The sequence below is a fragment of the Lissotriton vulgaris genome, chromosome 5 (assembly GCF_964263255.1).
Source record: "Lissotriton vulgaris chromosome 5, aLisVul1.2, whole genome shotgun sequence".
In the NCBI taxonomy this organism is placed as follows: domain Eukaryota; kingdom Metazoa; phylum Chordata; class Amphibia; order Caudata; family Salamandridae; genus Lissotriton; species Lissotriton vulgaris.
In genome coordinates, this window is record NC_141693.1 from 167,320,277 (window position 1) to 167,341,092 (window position 20,816).

The 20,816-nt window shown below is 44.7% G+C and overlaps 1 protein-coding gene across 1 annotated transcript in view; it reads left to right on the plus strand.

The window, feature by feature from the left end:
- The window catches only part of ASTN2 (astrotactin 2), a 2,581,355-nt gene that overhangs the window by 2,450,442 nt on the left and 110,097 nt on the right, over window positions 1-20,816 (plus strand). The window contains exon 20 of the mRNA XM_086921093.1: window positions 14,035-14,176. Coding sequence (XP_086777219.1) covers window positions 14,035-14,176 — 142 coding nt within the window. The remainder of the gene's footprint in view (window positions 1-14,034; window positions 14,177-20,816) is intronic.

The following is a 20,816-nucleotide window of genomic DNA, read 5'->3' on the forward strand; positions in this document are numbered from 1 at the left end:
ATTATAGGTAGTGGAGAAAACTTATTTAGTCTACACGAGCTGGTTAGACATAATTCATATTTTACTGAATAATCTGCTAATGGTAGGCGCTCTCTGTTATTAAATCAAATATTGACAATGCAGGAGAGACACTGCTTTAGTGTAATTCGCGTGTGTTGATTATTTGAAAGGCACAAGGTCATTACTAGAAAAATGAGAACTCGAAAATGTAAAAATCATTATTTTGTCTGATGACTAAGACGGACCTTGTGGGTGCTTTATCCAGGTGTGCTCAGACTAGTCTGAGCCTGGGTGGATTAATATACCAATTTAGTGAATCAACAGCTTACTGCTAAATCTGGGGTGATCTGCAAACCACGAGAAAAATCCCAGTAAGGCCAACTCAGCCTTTCAACTCTCGAGGCTGATGAAAAGAGTAAAATATTGTTGAGTAATGATAATTATTTTTATTTACAGTGACTCTGTCCAGCAAAAACCACCTTGGTAAAAAATGTTTTGCCCATTCCTGGTTTTCAGCCCACTTTACCCATTCCAATCACCCTTGTATCCCACCCTTCTTATTATGCTTGGTAGTAAAAAGTGTTATTTTAAGGTATTCAATTGCAACGTGATGAGCTAATATGGCAAGATAACTCAGTGAGCTAATGCATATGTTCCAGCGTTTTTTGTGAACACTGAAGTGCACAAGTTCAATTCTTAAATACCAGAAATGCATAAATAACTGCATAATATTGAGTGCAGCTCTCGTAAAACGTAGTCATTGTTATTGTAATTATATTTATAGATGGATTATATGTATGTACGTTTTTTCTAAAAGTCTACCATGCCACACTTTAGATATTCTGCTGGTCACTGGAGCACACTCACTGTCCTGCTCATTCTCAGTCTAGTAGGCCAACTTCTCTCTATTCAAGCGAATGGCTCATGTCTCTTGGCCCGAGCCACAAAGTTTCTCAGTTGCCTGTCCCTGCTATTGCTTCGTCTCTTGCCTGGATGGTTGCTTGTGTAGGGCTGCCTGATTGACCCCTCATGGCAGTGTGTTGTAAGGAACTCTTCCTTTGTTGAGCATCTTAAGAGCCTTCTTATAGTGGTATGCCATAAGGAACTCAGTGGGATAGCCAGTGTGAATGCTTGCAGTAGTTTTACTGAAGAAGATATTCCTTTTGTAATGCGACATAGACAACTCATCTTGATAGGTAGTCAAACTGGCTCCTTGTAATGAAACTTCATAATAGTAGCGCAACTTAAAAAACTTCGCACAACCTTGTGGTGGTGTCAGGCTTTTTAGGCAGAGCCTGGGCAGCGCATGCGCTGCTCTGCGAGGCATGCTCTATTGATAGGGACTTGAAGCACCGACCCATTCTCTGCCAATATTTTTCATTGGCTTGTGTCATTTTCCACTGTAAACTGTGGCTGTTCATTGGTCAATGGACTTAGTATTCCTTCCTTAGTACTGCCTTGTCTCCTTTTGTAACCTTCCATGGCAACACCCCCTGTTATGTGTGTTGTTACTCGGTAGGCTTTAATTATGGTCTCTGAGCACTATTTTCTCAAATATCTTTCCCAATGATTTTTTTATATAGCACAAACGTTTACGAGAGTTTAAGCTATTGCATTGTAAATGACAATGCCTTTCATTTATCTGTTTTAAAAACGACACATAGCCAATAGCGCAAACTCTCGTAAATGTGAGACCAGTTACATTGCAAATGCTTGTTCTTTTAGTCTTGAGTACGAAAATGGTGACCGGTGCAGGTCTCAAGTACCTGTTGCTTACCATTGGTATCCCAGGGACCTTGATGTTCTAGCTGTACCCAAAAGTGTAAGAACACCTGGTCTGGATCGTGTTCCCTGGAGTAGTGAGATCAAGCCATTAAGCCTGACTCTCAGAAGAAGTGACAAGGTAGGATCTCAGATGCAGTGGGAAGTAAGCTATAGTTTACAAAACATATTTATTTACACTACAGATTAATAGAACTGGAAAGATGATGATCAATAAGTTAATTGTAAAAACAACACAATAAATTAAACAAGGCAAACCTGAAGATCTTACTCCTTATTGGGACCAAGATACAACCCCGGCTGCCCAAGTCACGGCCTACCCAGTCACAGCTACTCAGGGCCCCCTAACCGATCCTCTCTCACCTCAATGCAAGTGCAGAAAGCATTTCTAGAAATCAAAGAGAAGAATACCACCTGAGGGGGGTCAGCCTATATCAAACGTGTTGCCCTATTATTTAGGAAACTGGTGTCCAATCACATGGCTGCTACTTTGAAATTCAAATGTATGTCCTGTCAGTTCAAAGTGCCCCTTCCCTGGATTTTCCTCCAGAACTCAAGGATGGGAAGTGTCTGAGACGCGTATTGAGTCCACACAGTCATTTGTCCGTGCTTATGTTGCTGGGCAAATCTTCCTGGTATTGGTTATATGTCCTTGAGAAGTTGGGAAGGGCATCTGGCCCTGTTCTGATATCCAGCTGTCCTTGTGCAGGAAATCCTCTGTCCTATATGTATTTGTCTGTGGATCACAAAGCCACACAAAGAAAAGCAAACTACGTTGACAAACTGGCCGCAGCACCAGGACAGGCCAGGACAAATTCAACGCGGAGAGAATCTGAAAATGCTTCATGTCATGTCAATGGCGCCTCTATTTTGGGTCACTGTGAACATGTCTTTCTAAAAGGGTGCAAGCCATTCTGAACTACAAAACATACATACACATTCCTCATGGTAGTGGGGGAAAGCGAAGGCCCGCAGTTCTATGAGAATGATTGGTCTGTCCCACGAATGCCACTAGATTTTTTGCACAAGGGTGCAATAAAAATGCTGGCACCTCTGCAGCCCATCACCTCCTCCTACCAATAGTTGGTCTCCTTAGGAGAACCTGGTGAATGAGTAATACTAATACCCATCTTTGATTACAGGTGGCCCCAAACTTTAGGTGGCATTCTCCCCCTATTCCAGAGCTAGAAAGTCCATTAAACAGGAGTGGGAGCAGATAAGACATCTCCCAAAATGGAGGCAGAATGGCACAATTCACGATGCAAGAGGCTTTAACCACTCACTGAAGGAGTGTGCTCTGATTTCAGGTAATAGTGCTGCCTAGGCACCCCTGTTCTTAGAAGTGTGGCCTGAATGACTCTTAGTAGCAGTGTGGATTACTAGGTCCTCGCAGTAGCCATGCCAGAGCGGCTTCTTGCGGTAGCTCAGGTGGGGTCACTCTACATTGCAGAGCGGCCCAGGAGACCCTTCGTGACAGCGTCATCTGGGGCAGCGGCTCATGGTAGCGCTGCTGGGCCATACTTGTGGAGGAGCGGCTTCACCATCTCCTGGTGGTGGGCAAGGCCTAGGCGCGTCCTGGTGGTGGTGCTGGGAGCAAGGCCTAAGCCTCTGAAGGTGGAAGGATGCTCGGTGCTGCATGAAGTAGGTGGGTGGCTCTCGAGGCACCCCACGAAGGCCCCTCTGCCTCCTCCCCTCCTCCCCCATCAGTATCCTTCGCTTCCTGGAATGGATTGTGAAACTGAGAGCGGCTCGTTGTGCTGGAATAAGCCTCTGGTCCCCATTACTTGGTTCCACTGGGGCTGAAACGTGATCGCCCTCCCTTTAGATCCGCGCGCAGCCCGATTCCTGCATAGAGATGTGCCTCTTTTCATTAAGCACGGCAGGGAAAGGTTAATCTTACTTCTGCAGAAGCAGCGTCAAAACTCGCCAAGCTAAAGAAAATATGCTGCAAAGAGCGGTTTCGCATTCTCTTCTCTTTTTTTAATGCCAGATTGAGTTGAGGTCAGAGTCTGCTGCCCACAAGAGCAAATGAAAAACAGGCTTTGGGAAAGTCAAGGGAGAAAGGGCCGGGGCGCAGCCAGGGAAGGTGGGAACGCTTCTGGGCTGGGTAAACAGACCGCTGTCCCTGACTGGCACCTCGGCAGCTCACACCTCCTCTTTCGAGGAAGTGCAGCTGCTCTGCTCGATTAGATAGGCCGGGCCTCTCTGTAATCACGAGCGAGAACAAGGAGGCTCTGTCCCGGCTTCGAGCAGCAGTCCGGCGAAGTGCAAGGACCACCCCACCCACCCCTCAGGCCTCGTGCTCGGGGAGGCCCTTGGCACTGACAGAAAGATGTCACCTTTGGGGGTAACTCGTGTCTGACAGCTGCCGAGCTGGCCCCTTGACACGTGTGGCGCCTTCAGCCACTCCTCTCTTTTTAGCCAACATTACATCACTTTGTGTGATGAGATGGGAAAGGCAATAACTACAGTGTTTGAAAAGAAACGACAAGTCCCAGAATGCAACCTGCGGATAGCCGCATAATCTGAGCTAGCAGCAGATGTCTGGCATGGCAGCTGGGGAGAAAGCGGGGTCCAGGGGCCTGGGGAGAGGGCGACTGACACTGGAAGAGGGAAGTGGAGAGTGAGGTGAGAAGTGACACTGACAGGCAGTGAGTGGTCTGGTCCCTGATAAAAGAGCACACTGACAGAGAGGGTGCACGTAAATGGAGGCCCCGGCAGTGACCGGGCCTTCCGGGTGTAAGCACATGAAGACATAGCAGGCAGGATGGACAAGACCGTGACAGCAAGAGGTGAGAGCCCCACACGGTGGGGCATTGACTCTGACAAAGAGGCCAGGACACAGACAATAACAACACCATGTAAAGGTTCAGGTGCAAGGTAACCCTGGCAGTGATGTAGAGGCCAGGCCCCGGGAGCGTGAGGATGGTGAGAGGCCAGAACTAGCACACAGAGTGATGCACAGAGAGCATTCTTTGGGTGGGCAGGGCTAGTGGCAGTCAGTGAAGCATCAGTTGAAAGAAAACACGAATGACGGGAAGGTCGAGGTGGAACATGAACGGGTCAACCCCCTGGCAGAGGATGATGAGTGCCTAACACCAGAAAGCACTGACTCTGTCGGTGACAGAGGTCTTTTTGACAGACTGGGTTTTGTCTTCAATTGGGAACACTCCTATCTCACTAAATATGCCAAACCATCACGTTTACGATGCTGGATTTAGCGCCATTCACCTGTCAAGTCTCAACAACTGGCCATTTCCTTTTCAATGTACATCAGTTTCCAATGTATTACCTTGACATCTCCTTAAGGTTACTTACTACAGCTATGCAGCTGGCTCAGACTATCTTAAAACTCGATAAACCTTTGGCCCAAAGCCCCCAGCGTCTGTGAATTCATGCTGATCGTGGGGTAGTGGATGCTAAATAACCACCTAGAACGTAATCGATGAAAAATGAAAAGTTTCATCTACTGAAAAGCCCAAAGGTATAACTCTTATCTATATCTGTGCACAAGTAGACAATCCATGGGACTGGGCCCATCTTCATACAGTTGAAACTCAAACTCTAAAGTCGAAGGAGAACCCTCAGAATAAAAAGTCCCCACTTCTGGTCATTTCCCCTTTTTAAAAACAATGCCTCTGAAGGAACACCCTCTCAGTTCAGACATGCACACTCTAGAACACGCTCAAAGAGAATAATGGTCACTAAATCCATCTGGAATTCAGAAAAACAACAAAAGCCTGACATCCCCAAATCATGGCTCAATTACTAAGCAGAATACATGGGGCCCTGGTTTGTATATGAAGCATTCAATGCTATCCCCTTCGATGCTTCTGTCGGCCAACGGCCGTCGCAAGCACTACCTCGGTAGTGCTGCGCACATCAGTTGGCCGGCGAGGCCCGCCCACTCTTCTGAACAGCCGCACTGCATACCGGAATCGCTGCCGCGGTTAAGCGGATAATGTTCATTCTGCAGTTTCATACTGCATCAATTCTAGAAAACATCTTTTGACCTCATGTATGACACCAAAACACACCACTCATAGGCAACTCCTCAACCTACACATTCTTCCAAATATAATAACCACAGTGACGTCTTACTTGTCCATCCACAAAATGCCTTGCTGCCTTCTGAATGTTTAGGAAAGTACTATAGAAAAGATACAACGCAATACAGTACAATACAATGCAAAATGTGACAGCACAAACACTCTAACTCAACCAGGACCCGGTCGTTAAAAAAAAACAAATACATCTGATCACCATTTCCGTCAGTACAGCCTCTGGTGTCTACCATAGGAGTCTATGTGCTTGAGAGTCAACCCTGTCAAAAGTCCCATGCCCGGTCGTTCTGATTTTTCCCAGTGATACATTAGAAGACCTAGACTTAAGTTGGAACTTGCGTTACTCTCTATCTTGTGTAGTCTGTATTCCAACATGGGTGGGTAAATGTAGCCTTCACCCACCTGATGTCCATGGGACATAAACTCTGCCCAACTTGACACTTAATCACTTTAGCCTTCAGATCGGCCCTCTGCAAGGCATGCAGCATGTTCTTGAGATGTGCCAAGTGCTTCTCCTTCCAAGAAATGAAGATTACAGAATTATTGAGAATAACCATCCAGAATTCATCTTTTTCACACAGGACTCAGGTCATTGGCCTCTGGAAACGTTTTAATTCCATACAACCTCGCCTTAAATTGAAATGAGCAATTTAATGTGGAGAACTGCATCACTGTTTCTTGGCACCAGTAGTAAGTAACTACAATTCAGATGCATCATACTCAGAAAGTAAGGTAATCACCAGATTGTCTACAAGGTACTCAGTTACAAGGATAGAGTGAGCATCAGCCGTCATAACAGCAATCAGCGCACTGCAGTCCACTCAAACACTCAGCTCCAATTTGCCTTCACAGCAACTGTGATTGAAATGCAGTGCTGAAGAAAGTACTGCAGGATGATTCAACTACTCTGTCATATTTGCACCTTGACGTTTATCGTTATTCTTTGCTTTGTTGGCTATGCTGTGTTCTCCATTCAAAAAAAGTATCTATTGCCTAGCCAATGACACAACACATTTCTAAACTTGGAGAGCATCCTGTGCAAATCACAGCTGACTTCCCTTTGTGAGGCACCAGGTCATGGGAAAAGTGAGCTACCTCCAGAGAATCATTGTTGTAAGTTCCTTGCAAAATGAAGGACAGTGATTCACTTTCCTGCTCTCATCTTCCTGATGCTCCAAGAGGCAACATTAAATCTTGTTATCAGTGATGGGGCCCTTCGTACGTTACATAGAAAAGAACGACAGTATTCTTAAAATCCTTGGTATCAAGCGCATGGTTGACATCACTTATATTTCACAACACGGTACACAATCCATAGTATTTGTTGCCTTGGACCCTGGATCTCTGTGTCTCAACTACCTATATCTCCTGGTCCACCCTATACTTCACAAGAGTAGCCTTCTGATTCTGCCTCACCTTAATCTATCCCTGGCTCTCCAGAATGTTTTTTCTTTACCATCTTCATGTCTTCCACCAGATAGAAATGTTGCTGTCTTCTTCACTCCATGCAAGTCAAACCTCTTGAGCCAATTTCAAGAAGCATGTACTTTTGCAATAGGGAAACACCATCCTGCAATTGCCCTCAAGCTTGGGCTTTGTGGACTTCATCCATAAGAGCTCATCTTTCCAATTGTCCTTGAGTACCCCAAGGACTGGGGCAAAGGCCTGCTTGTCTCGCTGCTGGGAGAGGAAATCACCCTGGACGCCAAGATTACCTGCCCTGGAGCCTGGAGCACCATTTCCTGTCTGCTTGCCAAGACCAGTGTGCCCTGTGAGGGAAAGAAGAGCGTTGGAGGGAGCAAGGTCCAGTGGAGAGCCCTGCACAAGGATTCCCTGTGTGAAGTTTGAGGCTTTGCACTGATTGGGCCATTGTCCATGTGCATTATCAGCTTTGCAACCCTTTTATTCTAGGAGAGGGCCACATTGTTCTAAATTGAATCAGAAGTGCTGGGCAGGAAGCACTAAGCCACACCGTGGTGCCATGGTGACCCCTATGCCAGAGGGGGTCACCGGTGAGCTGAGTTTCGGTGAGTTGTGCAAAACTTGTGACTGCCGAAATCAGTGACCATATAGGTGGGGCCACCGTAGTGAGGCTGATTGCATAAGGAGGGTCTGCACCGAGATCATTATTACTGTGACTGCCCCATATGCCAGGAGGGGCTGCCGGACCACTTTGGCATAGAGTTCAGGTCGTCAGCCAGACTGAAGGAGCACTGTTGTGAACAGCAGATTGAAGCTGCATACTGTGATCTGCACCTGACAAAGTTCCAGATGTTCACTGAGACGCCTCTGAGAACGTCACACCCCTGTTCAAGCTCTGGTTGTCAGCTGGAGGATCACACCAGCACCCCTTTTCTGCTAGGGGAGAAACTTACCTTTAGCGTCCGCCGAGTGGGAGCAGCTCCCATCACTGTAAACCGGCTGGCAGAGCTGCTTGACAGGAAGATCCGGCGTCGCCAGGTACTGCCCTGTCCATTGCTGTACAAGATCTGGACTTTGGAGTGCCTGAGGATAGGGCATTCGCTGCACTACTGAACACTGCCATACTGCCGGAGGGAGTGGCACTGAAACCGGGCCTTTGGGGTGCCGTAGACTTGCTTCTAATGGTGATGCGACACCATAGACACTTTTGACTAATTCCTAAAGAGTCCGAGGGAGAATTTGCATTCCCTGGACTCAGCCACCAACATTTCACGAAGCGGGAAGAGACCGGGATAGTGCCTCGACCTCAAGGTGGTATTGTGTTATTGCTTCTGAATGTCATATACTTATGCATGTGTAGAATTTGAAATAAAATACTTATCTTTTTTTTTTTAGAATTGTTGTATTATACGAACTGTTTGCATTTTGAGTTATGAGTCGTGTTCACTAATCTGTATTTATATCTCCCGTGGGAGTCTTAAGTTGTCAAACACAGCTACCACTCAGAGTCAAGTGCAGAAGGGGTACTTGGTCCAGTTGCTCAGGGCCCACAGTAGGCTGGGACCAAGACTTCAAGAGTAAAAGGCCTCAACCCCCACATTGAGCCCAGTTACCCCTGTATGCCCCATGGCCCTCTGAAAAGGGTTATGGCACTATTCTTTTAATTTAAGTCATTTTTATTGAAAATATATGCAAAGAAATACATACAAGAAATAACGGATACATGAAAAAAGAGAATAAATGAAAAGAAAGAAAAGAAAGCAAAACAATATAATATAATATAATATAATATAATATAATATGATATAATATAAATGGGTCCGACTCAAAATAATACATACAAATTGGATGAAACATACAAGTTTGCATACTCAAGTATCTGTTTAAACACCCATTGTCAACAAGAAAGTAGCAAGTGTTGATACAGCAGTGTACGGAGCTAGTTATTACAAAACATTACAAGTGGCACGCTCACAAGTAGCGTGATTAAAGTCGGGACAGTGGAGTTACCGTGGAGTTACATACAATACTGTAAGGGGAGGAGATCACGGGGGATCAAATGAGAACGAAGCAGCGTCTAGAGATTTCCAAAGTTTCTTGTGAGATATGCGCCATGGAGAAGTGTGCAGAGCCGGATTGTCAGCTCCTCTTAGGAAAGATAGCCACTCTTGCCAAATTCTAAAGGACACATCTTTAGCGTTCTTCCACTTACATAATATGACTGTACAAGCTAAGGTGAGCAAGAGATCCAACAACTGACGGTCATTATCGTTAGCTAGTATTGGATCAAGTACGCCTAAGATGATGTATGAGAATTCTCTTGGAGGTTTGAAATTAAAAATGTGTTCTATACATTCATAAATCTGTCCCCAATATAACTGTAAGGAGTAGCAAGTGAAAAGCATGTGAGCAAGATCTCCGAAATCTAAGTTACAGTTCCAGCATGTCGGATTCTTTAGGGTGGGATGGGAGGGGATGGGTGGAGGGTTGGTTTGGGGGGGGGGGTATGGGCCCGACTTCAATTTGTTTTTTCTTGTGTGTCATCATTACTTCTTGCTTTCTTTGGTCCGACTGTTATTATTTTCAATGCTCAAGTTATTATTTTCAATGCTCAAGTTTCGATACATACCGTATAACAAGTTGCACTTGTCTTATGTCGAAGGGTTATGGCACTATTTAATGCAAGTCAATAACCCAATGATCAGTCAGAGCTTAGTCTATTAAAATGATGAAGTAATTTCCTTAAAACACATAACATAATATTGTATATAATGGTTTCAGAGGCAATACGTAAAATTCTGCATTATTAACAGAGGTTATTCATTACTGGGGAGATTTCCTAGAATTCTTCCATGGGACAACCTCATAAGATAGTTTTTTTGCCACATTTGCCCAATTAGTTTCTGTAAATTCCCATCTGGTAGAATGTGAGGGTTCCCGAATTCCTAGCAGGGTCACCTTCTAGGTCGTGGATTAGATCTGGCGGAAAACAGCCTTTACAAAGCGGGCATTACCCCGCACTGCTATTACAACAGTGCTTTTAAAACGCAAGTCGTTACAACGACTTTCTCTGGAGGGCGCTGTTGGATAGGGAATAGTTAATTTTCTATTCCAACACCTTCCCTACTGTAACGTGGGCTGGAGTTGGAATAGAAAATGTAACTATTCCACTATCCAGCCCTTACAGCGCACGTCGTTGTAACGACTTGCGTTGTAAAAACAGCGTTGTAATGGCATGCGGGGTAAAAGCCCGCGTTGTAATGCCATACAACCGATCTGGCGATTCTCTTCTCCCTGTTAGAGAGGGCCTTGTTCCTCTCTTTGCAAGTTTTCTTAGGAGGGCACATTACATTTCATGGTCAGCTCGTTCATCACAAAGGACAGGCCACACTTGCATTATTCAAGTGTACCACCAGGGCCACACTGCTTGTGGGGTGTGCACAGCATGGCCATGGAGCACAGTGAAAAGGGATCACGTCTGGCGCAGCTGGCTCATGTGTAATAGGTGACTACAACACAAATGCAGAGATCAGGTAAACAGATGCAGCACCAACACCAGTCGAGGAGGCTGTGACAGAGACACAGCAGTCACTCCTCGGCTGATGGGATCTTCATCTGACCCAGGCACAACAAGCTAGGCGCCTACACCTGGTGAGTATGTCATTCATTCAATGCATTTCTCCGGCTTATCATTTGTAGGCCCTGTGGTCTGTGTTCAGCCTTCATTTGGCACCTCACAGACAGCTTCATGGCACTTAGGTGTCATAGAGGAACTTTCAGTGCGGTTCTCCTCTGGACTCTGGCTTATCTTCTGTGGGAACCGTAGGCTATGGTCAGCCTTCAATTGGCTCCTTGCCGCTTCATGGCACTTAGGTATCATCCCAAACGGAAACATAATCTGTACAGACTGCCAGCCACTTGTGGGTCTACTAGACTTCACTCTTACAGAGTCATGCAGATCCTACCTCAAGTGACCAGCACGTCTTTGGCTCCTCTTATGCGCAGCATCTCCATAGGGCACAGGCATCTCCGGTGCACCTCTTGAGCAGTCCATCAGGACGCTCCCGCGAACCAGGGCCCAGACAGTGACTGCTGGCAGTCTTTAACAACAATCTCAGGTATTTAGTCCTGAACATGGCAAGGGGAGAAGGCACTGAATGCACCAATCCTGTAGCACAGAGAGTTTCTGAATGCCACGGGTGTGGAGGCCCTGGATCCTGGCGGAGAAACCGTGGCACATTGGCTAGTAGTCTGTGCCTCATCTTTATACTCAATTTTCGGACAGTAGGTGTGTATTCCAGCAGTCAACCCTGAGATCAATTCTGGTTGGCCCTGCCCTTTACACTTGGTACAGACTGGGTCGCAGATTTACTAACAAGTCACTGATGAAATGCAGTAAGACAACTAAAATATGGCACACTGCTGCTCTCCCTGCTCTGGCGCACTGAATGCAGCCTAGCACCAACAAGGGGCACCCCTGATCCATGGTGCAAGGGTGCCTGTGTTACAACCAGCATTGTTTTTGTGCAGGAAGGCACATTCCTGTACAAAAACAATCGTCTGAGGTTTTTCCTCTTTTTATGTGTGCTGCAGAATGCAGGACATGTAGAAAGAGGAAAAAAACAAGGAGGATTAGACATATTTCTCCTCGTTACTACTCAGCTGGGAAGGCACAGCTTTTTGATTCCCAGGTTTATGTAATGCAACTTGTACTGCTTTGCGTTACTCCAGATTTACTAATCCATGCCGAGCCAGGCAAGGTAGCTTTGTGTGGTTTGGTAAATCTCACTGATGCCTTTGCATTGCCTTGCGCTGACCTTGCGTGATGTCATGGCAACGCCAGGGCTTCTAAATGTGGGCCAAGGTCTTTGTCACAAGGTGTTAGCAGGAGGGCAGATGGAGCTGGGAGGGAGTCTCAAGCTAGGAGAAACACAAAACAAAGATCATTGTTACTCTGAGGGCTTATCTCTTCCAGATGACAGTGGCCAGGAAAGGGCAATGTGAAGCTCGCTAGCTTCAAAGGCACCCTCGGCCTCATCTGCTTTACACTAAAGCATGACCCTTTACAAATGATCCCTGGAATGTCCTGAGTTGCCCTGCAATTCTCATCTGCTCTGTGGACTCTCTACAACCTCCATTTTAAATAGCACTGGGATGTACCAAATGCAACATGGATTCTAGTGTGGCAATGGCAACTTGGGTCCCACGGGCTCCATACACCCTCTACAAACACCTAAACGCGCGCAGATGCAACATCCAGCTCGCACACGGATATACAAGAGACCCCATTGCAAGGGAAAGAAGACAACATGTAAAAGGTGGGAAAGGACAGTAGGTAACGCTCCCTGACAGCAGTCGGAGAAAAGGCCTACCTTGTCACCATAAACATTATTGCTGCCACCCCTGTCTGTAGTCTATAGACTGGAGAGCAGATGTATCCATGCTTGGTAAGGAGGGTGTGCATGCTGCCTCACTATGTGTCAACAACCGCATCCAGCACACAGGCATAACATTGTGTATGCTTAGCTGGGGGTAAACATCAACAGCTAAGCTATGACATATTCAAGACTCTCCTCCAAGCCATGCAGGGGACCTTTGTCTGTTCTAACAATTAGGGTTGTTTAAATATCTTGTGAACTGTTTGCAGGTGGCTAGAATCATGATTGGGACAGAGTGTCTTTTAACATTTTAGGTGCTGTTTATGAGTCAGTTTCTGGCCATTGAAGTGGACACACGAAAAAACGGAATGGCCACAGTTCAGTTGTGGAAAGGCACTGAGAGTGACAGCTAGGTCAGGTCTGGGGTATTAAAGGAAAGTTGCGAGGGGTGGTAGCTCGACTAGAGAAAGAGAGCAACAGAGAGAGGCCAGGACAAAGACGTTTCAGGGCTTGGGAGAAGGAAGACTCTGACATCACAGTGACAGGAAGACATTCAGTGCACTGTCCTGGGGTTTAGTGAGCAACTTTAAGTCCTTGACAACATTGAATACATGCACAGCATAAGCCTTCTCTGTCACCCAGTGCTGCTTAAACCTGTTTGTATTAAACTATATGGATCATGGTAAAATATTACTGTAAGTCTATCCAGGTTTTCTTAAAGTAATAATAATGAAACCCATAAATGTGAATGATATATCTGTTTTTCTAATTTAGTTTTATTTATATTATCTCCCAACTTTCCCTCTTGTACCTTTTCTATCCTGCATCCCCTCATCCTCATATTCACGTATACTTATTCCGTATCACATTCCTTTTTTCTGCATTTAACTCCATTTCAATAAATGGTACTCCCTCCATTTTGTTGCTTTATCAAACGACATTTGTAAATCTGCTTTGCCATACTCATTCCTCTTTGTGCACCTTTCCCATTGACGGCTACTCTATCTTGACTATGTCTCTTATCTCTATCTCCTTTATCTGAACATTTTACTCCTCTACTTACACCTGATCACATTGACCATCATTTTACTTTAATTTCCCTCCTTTATTTAATTTTTCTCTCTCTCCTCATCTGTCTCAATCTTTTTAACATCCCTATTTTCAATCACATTTTCTCACTCCTTCTGCACTCTACTTCATGTCCTGCTCCGCTGTCATTATATCCACCATCGTCTCTTGCCATATCTCACATCTCGGATACCATTACATCGATGGACTTCTCCTCCATTCTTTTTCCATTCCATCTTACCCTTTTTCCTTATTTGCCTTGTCGTCTTTCTCATTCTCTCCACTTCCTTCCCCACCCTGCCCTATTTTTCTGTGGACAGGAGAGTCCTTGAGCTTCGCAGAGGATCTACTCTCCGGCTTGGCAACTTCATGTGTTGCGGCTGGAAGAACCCACGGAGATGCCCCTGACACCAGTGTCTACTCCATCATTTTCAAGTGCCTGGAACCTGACAGTCTCTACAAGTAAGGAACACATTGTTTTTGTGTGGGTGGGCCTGCCGCATTTTCTGACTATGAATATTTGTCATGCATTTGTGTCTGCTCGTCTAGTGTGTATGTTTTAACCCCTTCGATGCTGATGACGAGCTCAGCTCGTCATCAGCCACGGGGGGCGTGTGCGGATGACGAGCTGAGCTCGTCATCTAACGCGGCTTTTAGAAAAAAGCCACGTAGCGCGAAAATAACCGCTGCAGCGATGCGGTTAAGGAGTGCCATAAAAGCTGCTCTGATGGCCGGATGTTACCTATACATCTCAGAACCCCAGACACATTCAGGCGACATCTACTCACTTTCATGGTCTGCACTGCATTCCAGTGACAGCAGTGTCCACCTTGACAAGGTGTAACTGCTTCCGTTTATGTCCCCAAGATAGAGGGGTGCTGCTGTCAGGGAATCTGCAGTCCCTGTGTGAGCCGCATTGTTACCATTATGCATGCCCTGGGTATGCATTTGAATTGTCCCAACTAGATATGTGCGAAATTTGACCAATTTCCCTTCATCGTCTGAAAATTGTTACATTAACAGCGATTTGTGTGGCAAACCCCAAACTCGAATTGAAAAATTCTAAATGCATGTGCCATGGCAGGTTGAACATTTCTGCAAAGGGTAAACTGGTAGAGAAAACATCTGCATGCGTGCTCCATGCGGTCGTCCTGGCATGTACATGCCCCCCCTGATCAGCAACAGCACTGGGCTGCTGTCCACTCTGCTCTTCACTGACATTGAAAAGATGTTAAAAATACACACACGCCTTCATTTAAAGGGTAATTGAAGCTAAAAAAGGAAGTAACTAGGTTGTCCTGAACCACTTAACTTTAGGAATTTCTTCTTTTTCAAAGCCATCTTGCAGGAAAAAGTGTAACAAGCATTTGCAATGCAATAGGTCTCGCATTTATTAGAGTTTGAGCTGTTGGCATTTTAAATGACAATGCATTTTATTTATGTCTTGTTTTTAAAACAGATAAATAAAAGGCATTGTCATTTTCAAGGCCAATAGCTTATACTCGTGCAAATGCGAGACCTATTGCATTGCAAATGCTTTCAACACCTGTGCTGTAAAAATGTTTCAAAAATTGTTAGGAGAGAGCATGTCCTGCCTGCAACAGCGGGCAGAACAAAGCTATTTGAGAAAATAGTGCTCAGAGGCTGTAACAACACACATAACAGGCAGTATCACCATGGGAGGTTACAAAATGAGACAAGGCAGTACAAAGGAGGGACTACTAAACCTATTGACCAATGAACAGCCACAGTTTACAGTGGACAATGACACAAGCCAATGAAAAATATAAGCCGGAGAGTGGCCTGAGCTTCATGTCACTACCTGAATACAGCATGCCTCGCAGAGCAGCTCAAACTAAAAATATACTAAGGTTTCTTCAAAAGATCAAAAAGTGTATTTTATTAACATGAGAACCATTTCACCTTCGTATATCGGATTATATCAGTGCATTGAGAAGCATTATTAAAGTGATAGTTTTCAAAACATACCTACTTCATTCACCCCACACTGAAAACAATGCCAATAGTGAACTAAGAGGTAAGTCAGTTGTTACGTGCACTCTTAGGGTGGCCTCCTATTATTCATGAACAACATTATAGTCTATTAAATCAAACACAGGAGAATGTTTTGTGTATTGTACATCCTGAAGTCACATATTTCGGGGTCCTTGTATATGTGATAATAAAAGAAAAAGGAGGGAAAGTGAATTGAAGCAATTCCCTATGATTACAAATTTTTTTAAATGGGGAAACTGGGATTAATCCCAGGATTTCTGGTTTCACAATTTACAATGCAGCCACTAAATGTATATGCTTCACTTCCCTGATACCCATGGCCACTGGATTATGCGGCACATCACACACCAAATTGTGCGGCCCTTTGGAAAATGCGAGTACCCATGATCTAGAATGTGTATGGTCAGATCAAAATGTATTTCTCAATGCAATGGAAATGGTCTCACTAAGGCAGAAAAAGCATTGTGCAGGTGTAGGTGGGATTAAACCATGAAACTTTGCAAATGACAACAATTAGAAGCTTGTTTTGTTTTGTGTGACGTAGGAAGAGCCTTGCTCTCCCCTTTACGTAACATCAATCGGGGAAGTCTTTAGTAACCATATGTTTTCAGTGGCCTTTCCGTAGATGGAGGGAAAGCAAAATTGTTTCATCTCAAATAATTGTGCAGCGAACGTAGGGTGCGTTTGCAAAGGATGTACTGAAGGTTTTTTCGTTTTTTTTAAATTACGCCAACATATTTTTATGTATGATATCAGATGGGTTATTGACTGTCGACCGTTGTTTATTTATGACATCAGATGCATAATTGACTGTCAACACACTATGTATGCTAGTGTTTGTGCTATTGACTGAGGACCATGTAGACGTGAAAATATCCTCATGTGGCAGGAATCAGACAATAGAGCTAGGCGCTGCTTCAGGCTTTGAAGAGATGTTCCCATCCTGACTCAGATCAAAGGGAGAGGAGCTTATCCCATAAACAGCCTAACCGCCCCAAACCCCCATCACGCCCCCTTGTTGGACTCTTCTTGTCCTCATTAGATGCTGCATCTGAAGACTGTCGGAAAATGTCAGCCGTCCCTGTGATAGTTGCTCTCCTTGCCCAGTTCTGTAGCAGTAATGAGCATTTCATGGCAGCGTTGCCAGTAACAGGCAGTGATCCGCGTGATGCCGTGAGGTCCACACTCTCGGTGTGTCCTGAAATGCCCCGACGGACACCACCATTGCCAACCAACAGCATAATTTCTAAGAAAATCTAAAGCTTGTGTTATAATTGGGCAACAGAAGCGCTCAGGCCAAGTGTTTATGGGGATTACCATCATGACCTCATCTGAGGTTGCTTGGCTCGAGGATAACAAATCCAGATTTCTTCTATCACCCGTGATGACCCCCCAATCCAATGTTGTCGTAGCCACAAGTGGTTTCAAAACATGTTTGCAGCTTTGGGTGTTATGGATCTCCCTCTTCCGTACTTCAAGTGACCTTGGTGTAAATTAGCCTTCATTTTTATGGTATAGACTCAAGAGCAGAAGGTAGGTTCAGTGAAGTGCAGGGAACAACATCTGGTAATGTTTGTGCATCATATATGAAGAATGTGCCTAAAATAAAGCAGTTTATATTGTTCATGTAAAAAGGCCTAGGAATACCGTGAGGAGGAGGCGTACAGCAGAGATTTGAGAAGGAGTATAATGTGTAAAATAGTTCTATGTTAATAGTACATAGTTAAAATTATACATTCTACATTTATATATTTTCTATTAAGATATTTGTAATTTTGTTTTAGAACAATAAACTTTAAAAATATTGAGTTTGCTTAGCCATAAGGAGAGCTCCACTATTGTTGGTGAAGATCTCAATGTAGACGTCAAAAGTCTCTAGTAGTAACTTTACACTCATGAATTCAGTCCTAAATGTCATTAACACTGAACAGAAGAGGGTGGAGACATGTAAGGCTACACTTAGTGGTAAATATGTGCCCAGAAAAGGTCAATACCACAAAATTGTAAATGTACACCTAGGTGCAGGAGTAGATTTATACATGTAAATGTACCTTTGTGAAAAGGCCCCTATGTGATGATCTCTGGTAGAAAGCTAATTGAGAGAACATGCTTAGCATGACTAAAGCAAGGTGAACAGGTATTAACCCCTTCGAGGCTATTGACGAGCTGGGCTCGTCATCGCGCTTACCTGTCCTGCGCGGATTACAAGGCCAGCTCGTCACGTAACGCGGTATTTTCGAATTTGCCGCGCACAGCGGGAAAAGCCGCCGCAGCGATGCGGTTAATCATTTACTGTTACTCATATTTCATGCATCGTGCTGTAATAGGTCAAGGAGGACCAAAAAATTACTTTGAGAAAACCCAGTACAGCACAACAGTCTGACATGTCTCAAATTGATCACCCATATCTCCCTTCCTGACATTTCTTATGAAGTCTTTGCACTTCTTAAGGCCAACACAAGTGGAAGCCTTCTTCATAATTTAAACGTTGGAAAGACAAAGGCACTATACTCTGCATCCTGCATCCATCCGGTTAATAGGTGACAGGAAGGCTTTAGTTCCACTCTTCGAATCCACTTGAGAGGTCATGGGGACACATAGAGATTAGGATCTGTCCAAACGACTCAACCTCTGTTCTGTAAAAGCTTGACCACATTCATCCGCTTTGGGTACGGATGAAAGAGCATTATCAGGTCCCTGGGATTAACATTTGTGCAAGGGCTGTGCACTTTGACTCCAGGTTAGGTGCTCTTTTTTGGCGCAATTCACAGAGCAGTTTTCTCTATGAGGAGTTGCATCTTCCTCCTTTCTTAGATAGAAATTATAGCTGAATATCCAGGCCTGATTCACAATCCGTATGTGCACGTGTGACCAACTCATGGACATCCAGCAGCAAGACATGTTTTACTAAAAAATTCCAACACCACAATCTTTTGTTTTCTCTTAATCTACTTTTGCCTGGGGTTCATTACATACAAGAATAGAGTACATACATTTAGAAAAATTCTCTATTGCCAGACATATTCCTCTATTGAAATCAGTCAGTTCTACCAAGGCCTCCACCCGAGCGTAGACATTGTTAAAGTTTCTTCTGTGAATCCTCATTACATTTTAAATACTGCTGAATCAATTCCCTTCTTGTGTTTGGGACTGGGGCTATTATGTCTCAACATGTTTCCTCACAGACACAAAATGGGTAACATCTTTTGATGCATCACTCCCTAGATCAGGTGTCTTCAACCTGTGGACTATCCCTCCTGGTGGCTGAATGTGTTACAGAGGGGCCTAGGCACTGGCCAAGAGGAGCAGAGTGCTGGGTTTTAGTGAAAATTTAACCGTGACAGTGAGACTCTGTAATTGCCCGTCATGACATCTTTAGTCACCCACGGCCTGGCTGTGAGTAGGTGTCAAAGAGGGTGGAGTATTTCAAAGAACCCTCTAAGTCTAGTGCTCAATTTCCAGAAAAATAAGTGCTGGTGCCCAAAGCTCTGCTCAGAAGCCTGAAGCTGGCACCAGAGTGCGGAATACCAAGGCTGCGTAGTCAGGAATCCATCTCATCTTTGATCTACTACCAGCAGCTCTCTGACCTTTTAGCTCACTCTTGCAGGGTCCTGCTTTCTCTCTTTGTGAATTATTCTTCGTCTTTTTCTTTCCCCTTTGTGGGTGTTTCCTCTCTTGGGAAATGTCCGATGAGGAAAAATAAGTGCCGGACCCCAAAAAAGAGTGCTGGTGGGCCCCACCAGCAACCACCGACTAAAATTAAGCCCTGTAAAAATACCTACCCTCATTTTTTTTTTATAAAGATCACTTTGTGGATACTTTTGAACTTTGTGGAGGCCAGGCTGACCATTGCATTTGGATATCGTGTATTTTATTCCATTTTTAAAAAGGACAAATGAGCATAACTGCAATGTTTGAACTATTAAATATGTTTAGAGCAGCCAATTTTGGAGAATGAATGTAAAAAAATATGTATGTCATTCTAGTGAGCCACAGTGTTTTTTTTTTAACACAAGGAGGGTTGTGGTGCATTAAAAAGTTTGAAAACCACTACCCTAGATTCTGGCGACACCTATAGACCGTATTCGTCTTTCAGCAGACGAGCCAAACATATAGGTATCCTGGTCAATTCCGACTTGCCCGCGCTGCTAGCTGAAAATAGTGGTCAAGAGCAGATCTTTCAGTTGAAACAACTGAAAATTATGTGTTAATGTCTTTCCTTTACTGATCACGATGCACCGCACATGTCCATGTAACCTGGCTTTGATTTCACCATCATATAGATATGGGACTTCCAGGGTATTTCTTCAAATGGCTGTTGTTTGGATTCTGATTATCTTGGAAAGGTTTGAACACAAATCTCCATGGGCCTCATTCATGAGGCCTTGCGTCAGTTTTGCGCTTCCGATGCGTCACTTTTTGTGACGCATCGGCGGCATAAAATATGCCTCCTGTTGTGCACTATTTACAAAGTGACGCATCTAAGCAGATGCGTCACTTTGTAAACCCCTGTGCTACATTATACCTGCGTCAGGTATAATGTATGCAGGGGGGGCGTTCCCTCGCAAAAAGCCTCGTAATAGTGACGCAGTGAAATCCATGAGATTTCACTGCGTCACTTCTAGGACGCTGTTGTGTCAAAATCTTACACCTGCCTCACAGCAGGCGTAAGACTGACGCAAGTCCTTTCACATGGGGCTTGTCCCATATGAAAGGACGCATTGCTGGAGTTGCGTCACTTTTGTGACACACTCCAGCAATGTGTCACTTTTGCCCCACACAGATCCGTCAGAAATACTGATGTATCTGTAACTCCTTGTGACATGATGCGTCATACAGTAAATATGACGCATCAGGTATGTCGCAAGGAGTGCGCTCTGAGAAGTGACGCATCTCTGCTTTCAAGCAGCGATGCGTAATTTCTCATTAATGAGGCCCCATGTGTTCACCTTCTCCACTGGCTCCCAGTGCAGAAAATAATCTTCTTTAAATCTCTCCAGGTAGATTATTCTAGGGAAACAGTCGGAACACCGTGGTCTGAACCATACTTGTTCCGACTACGCAAGCGCGACCATGCTTACCTTAA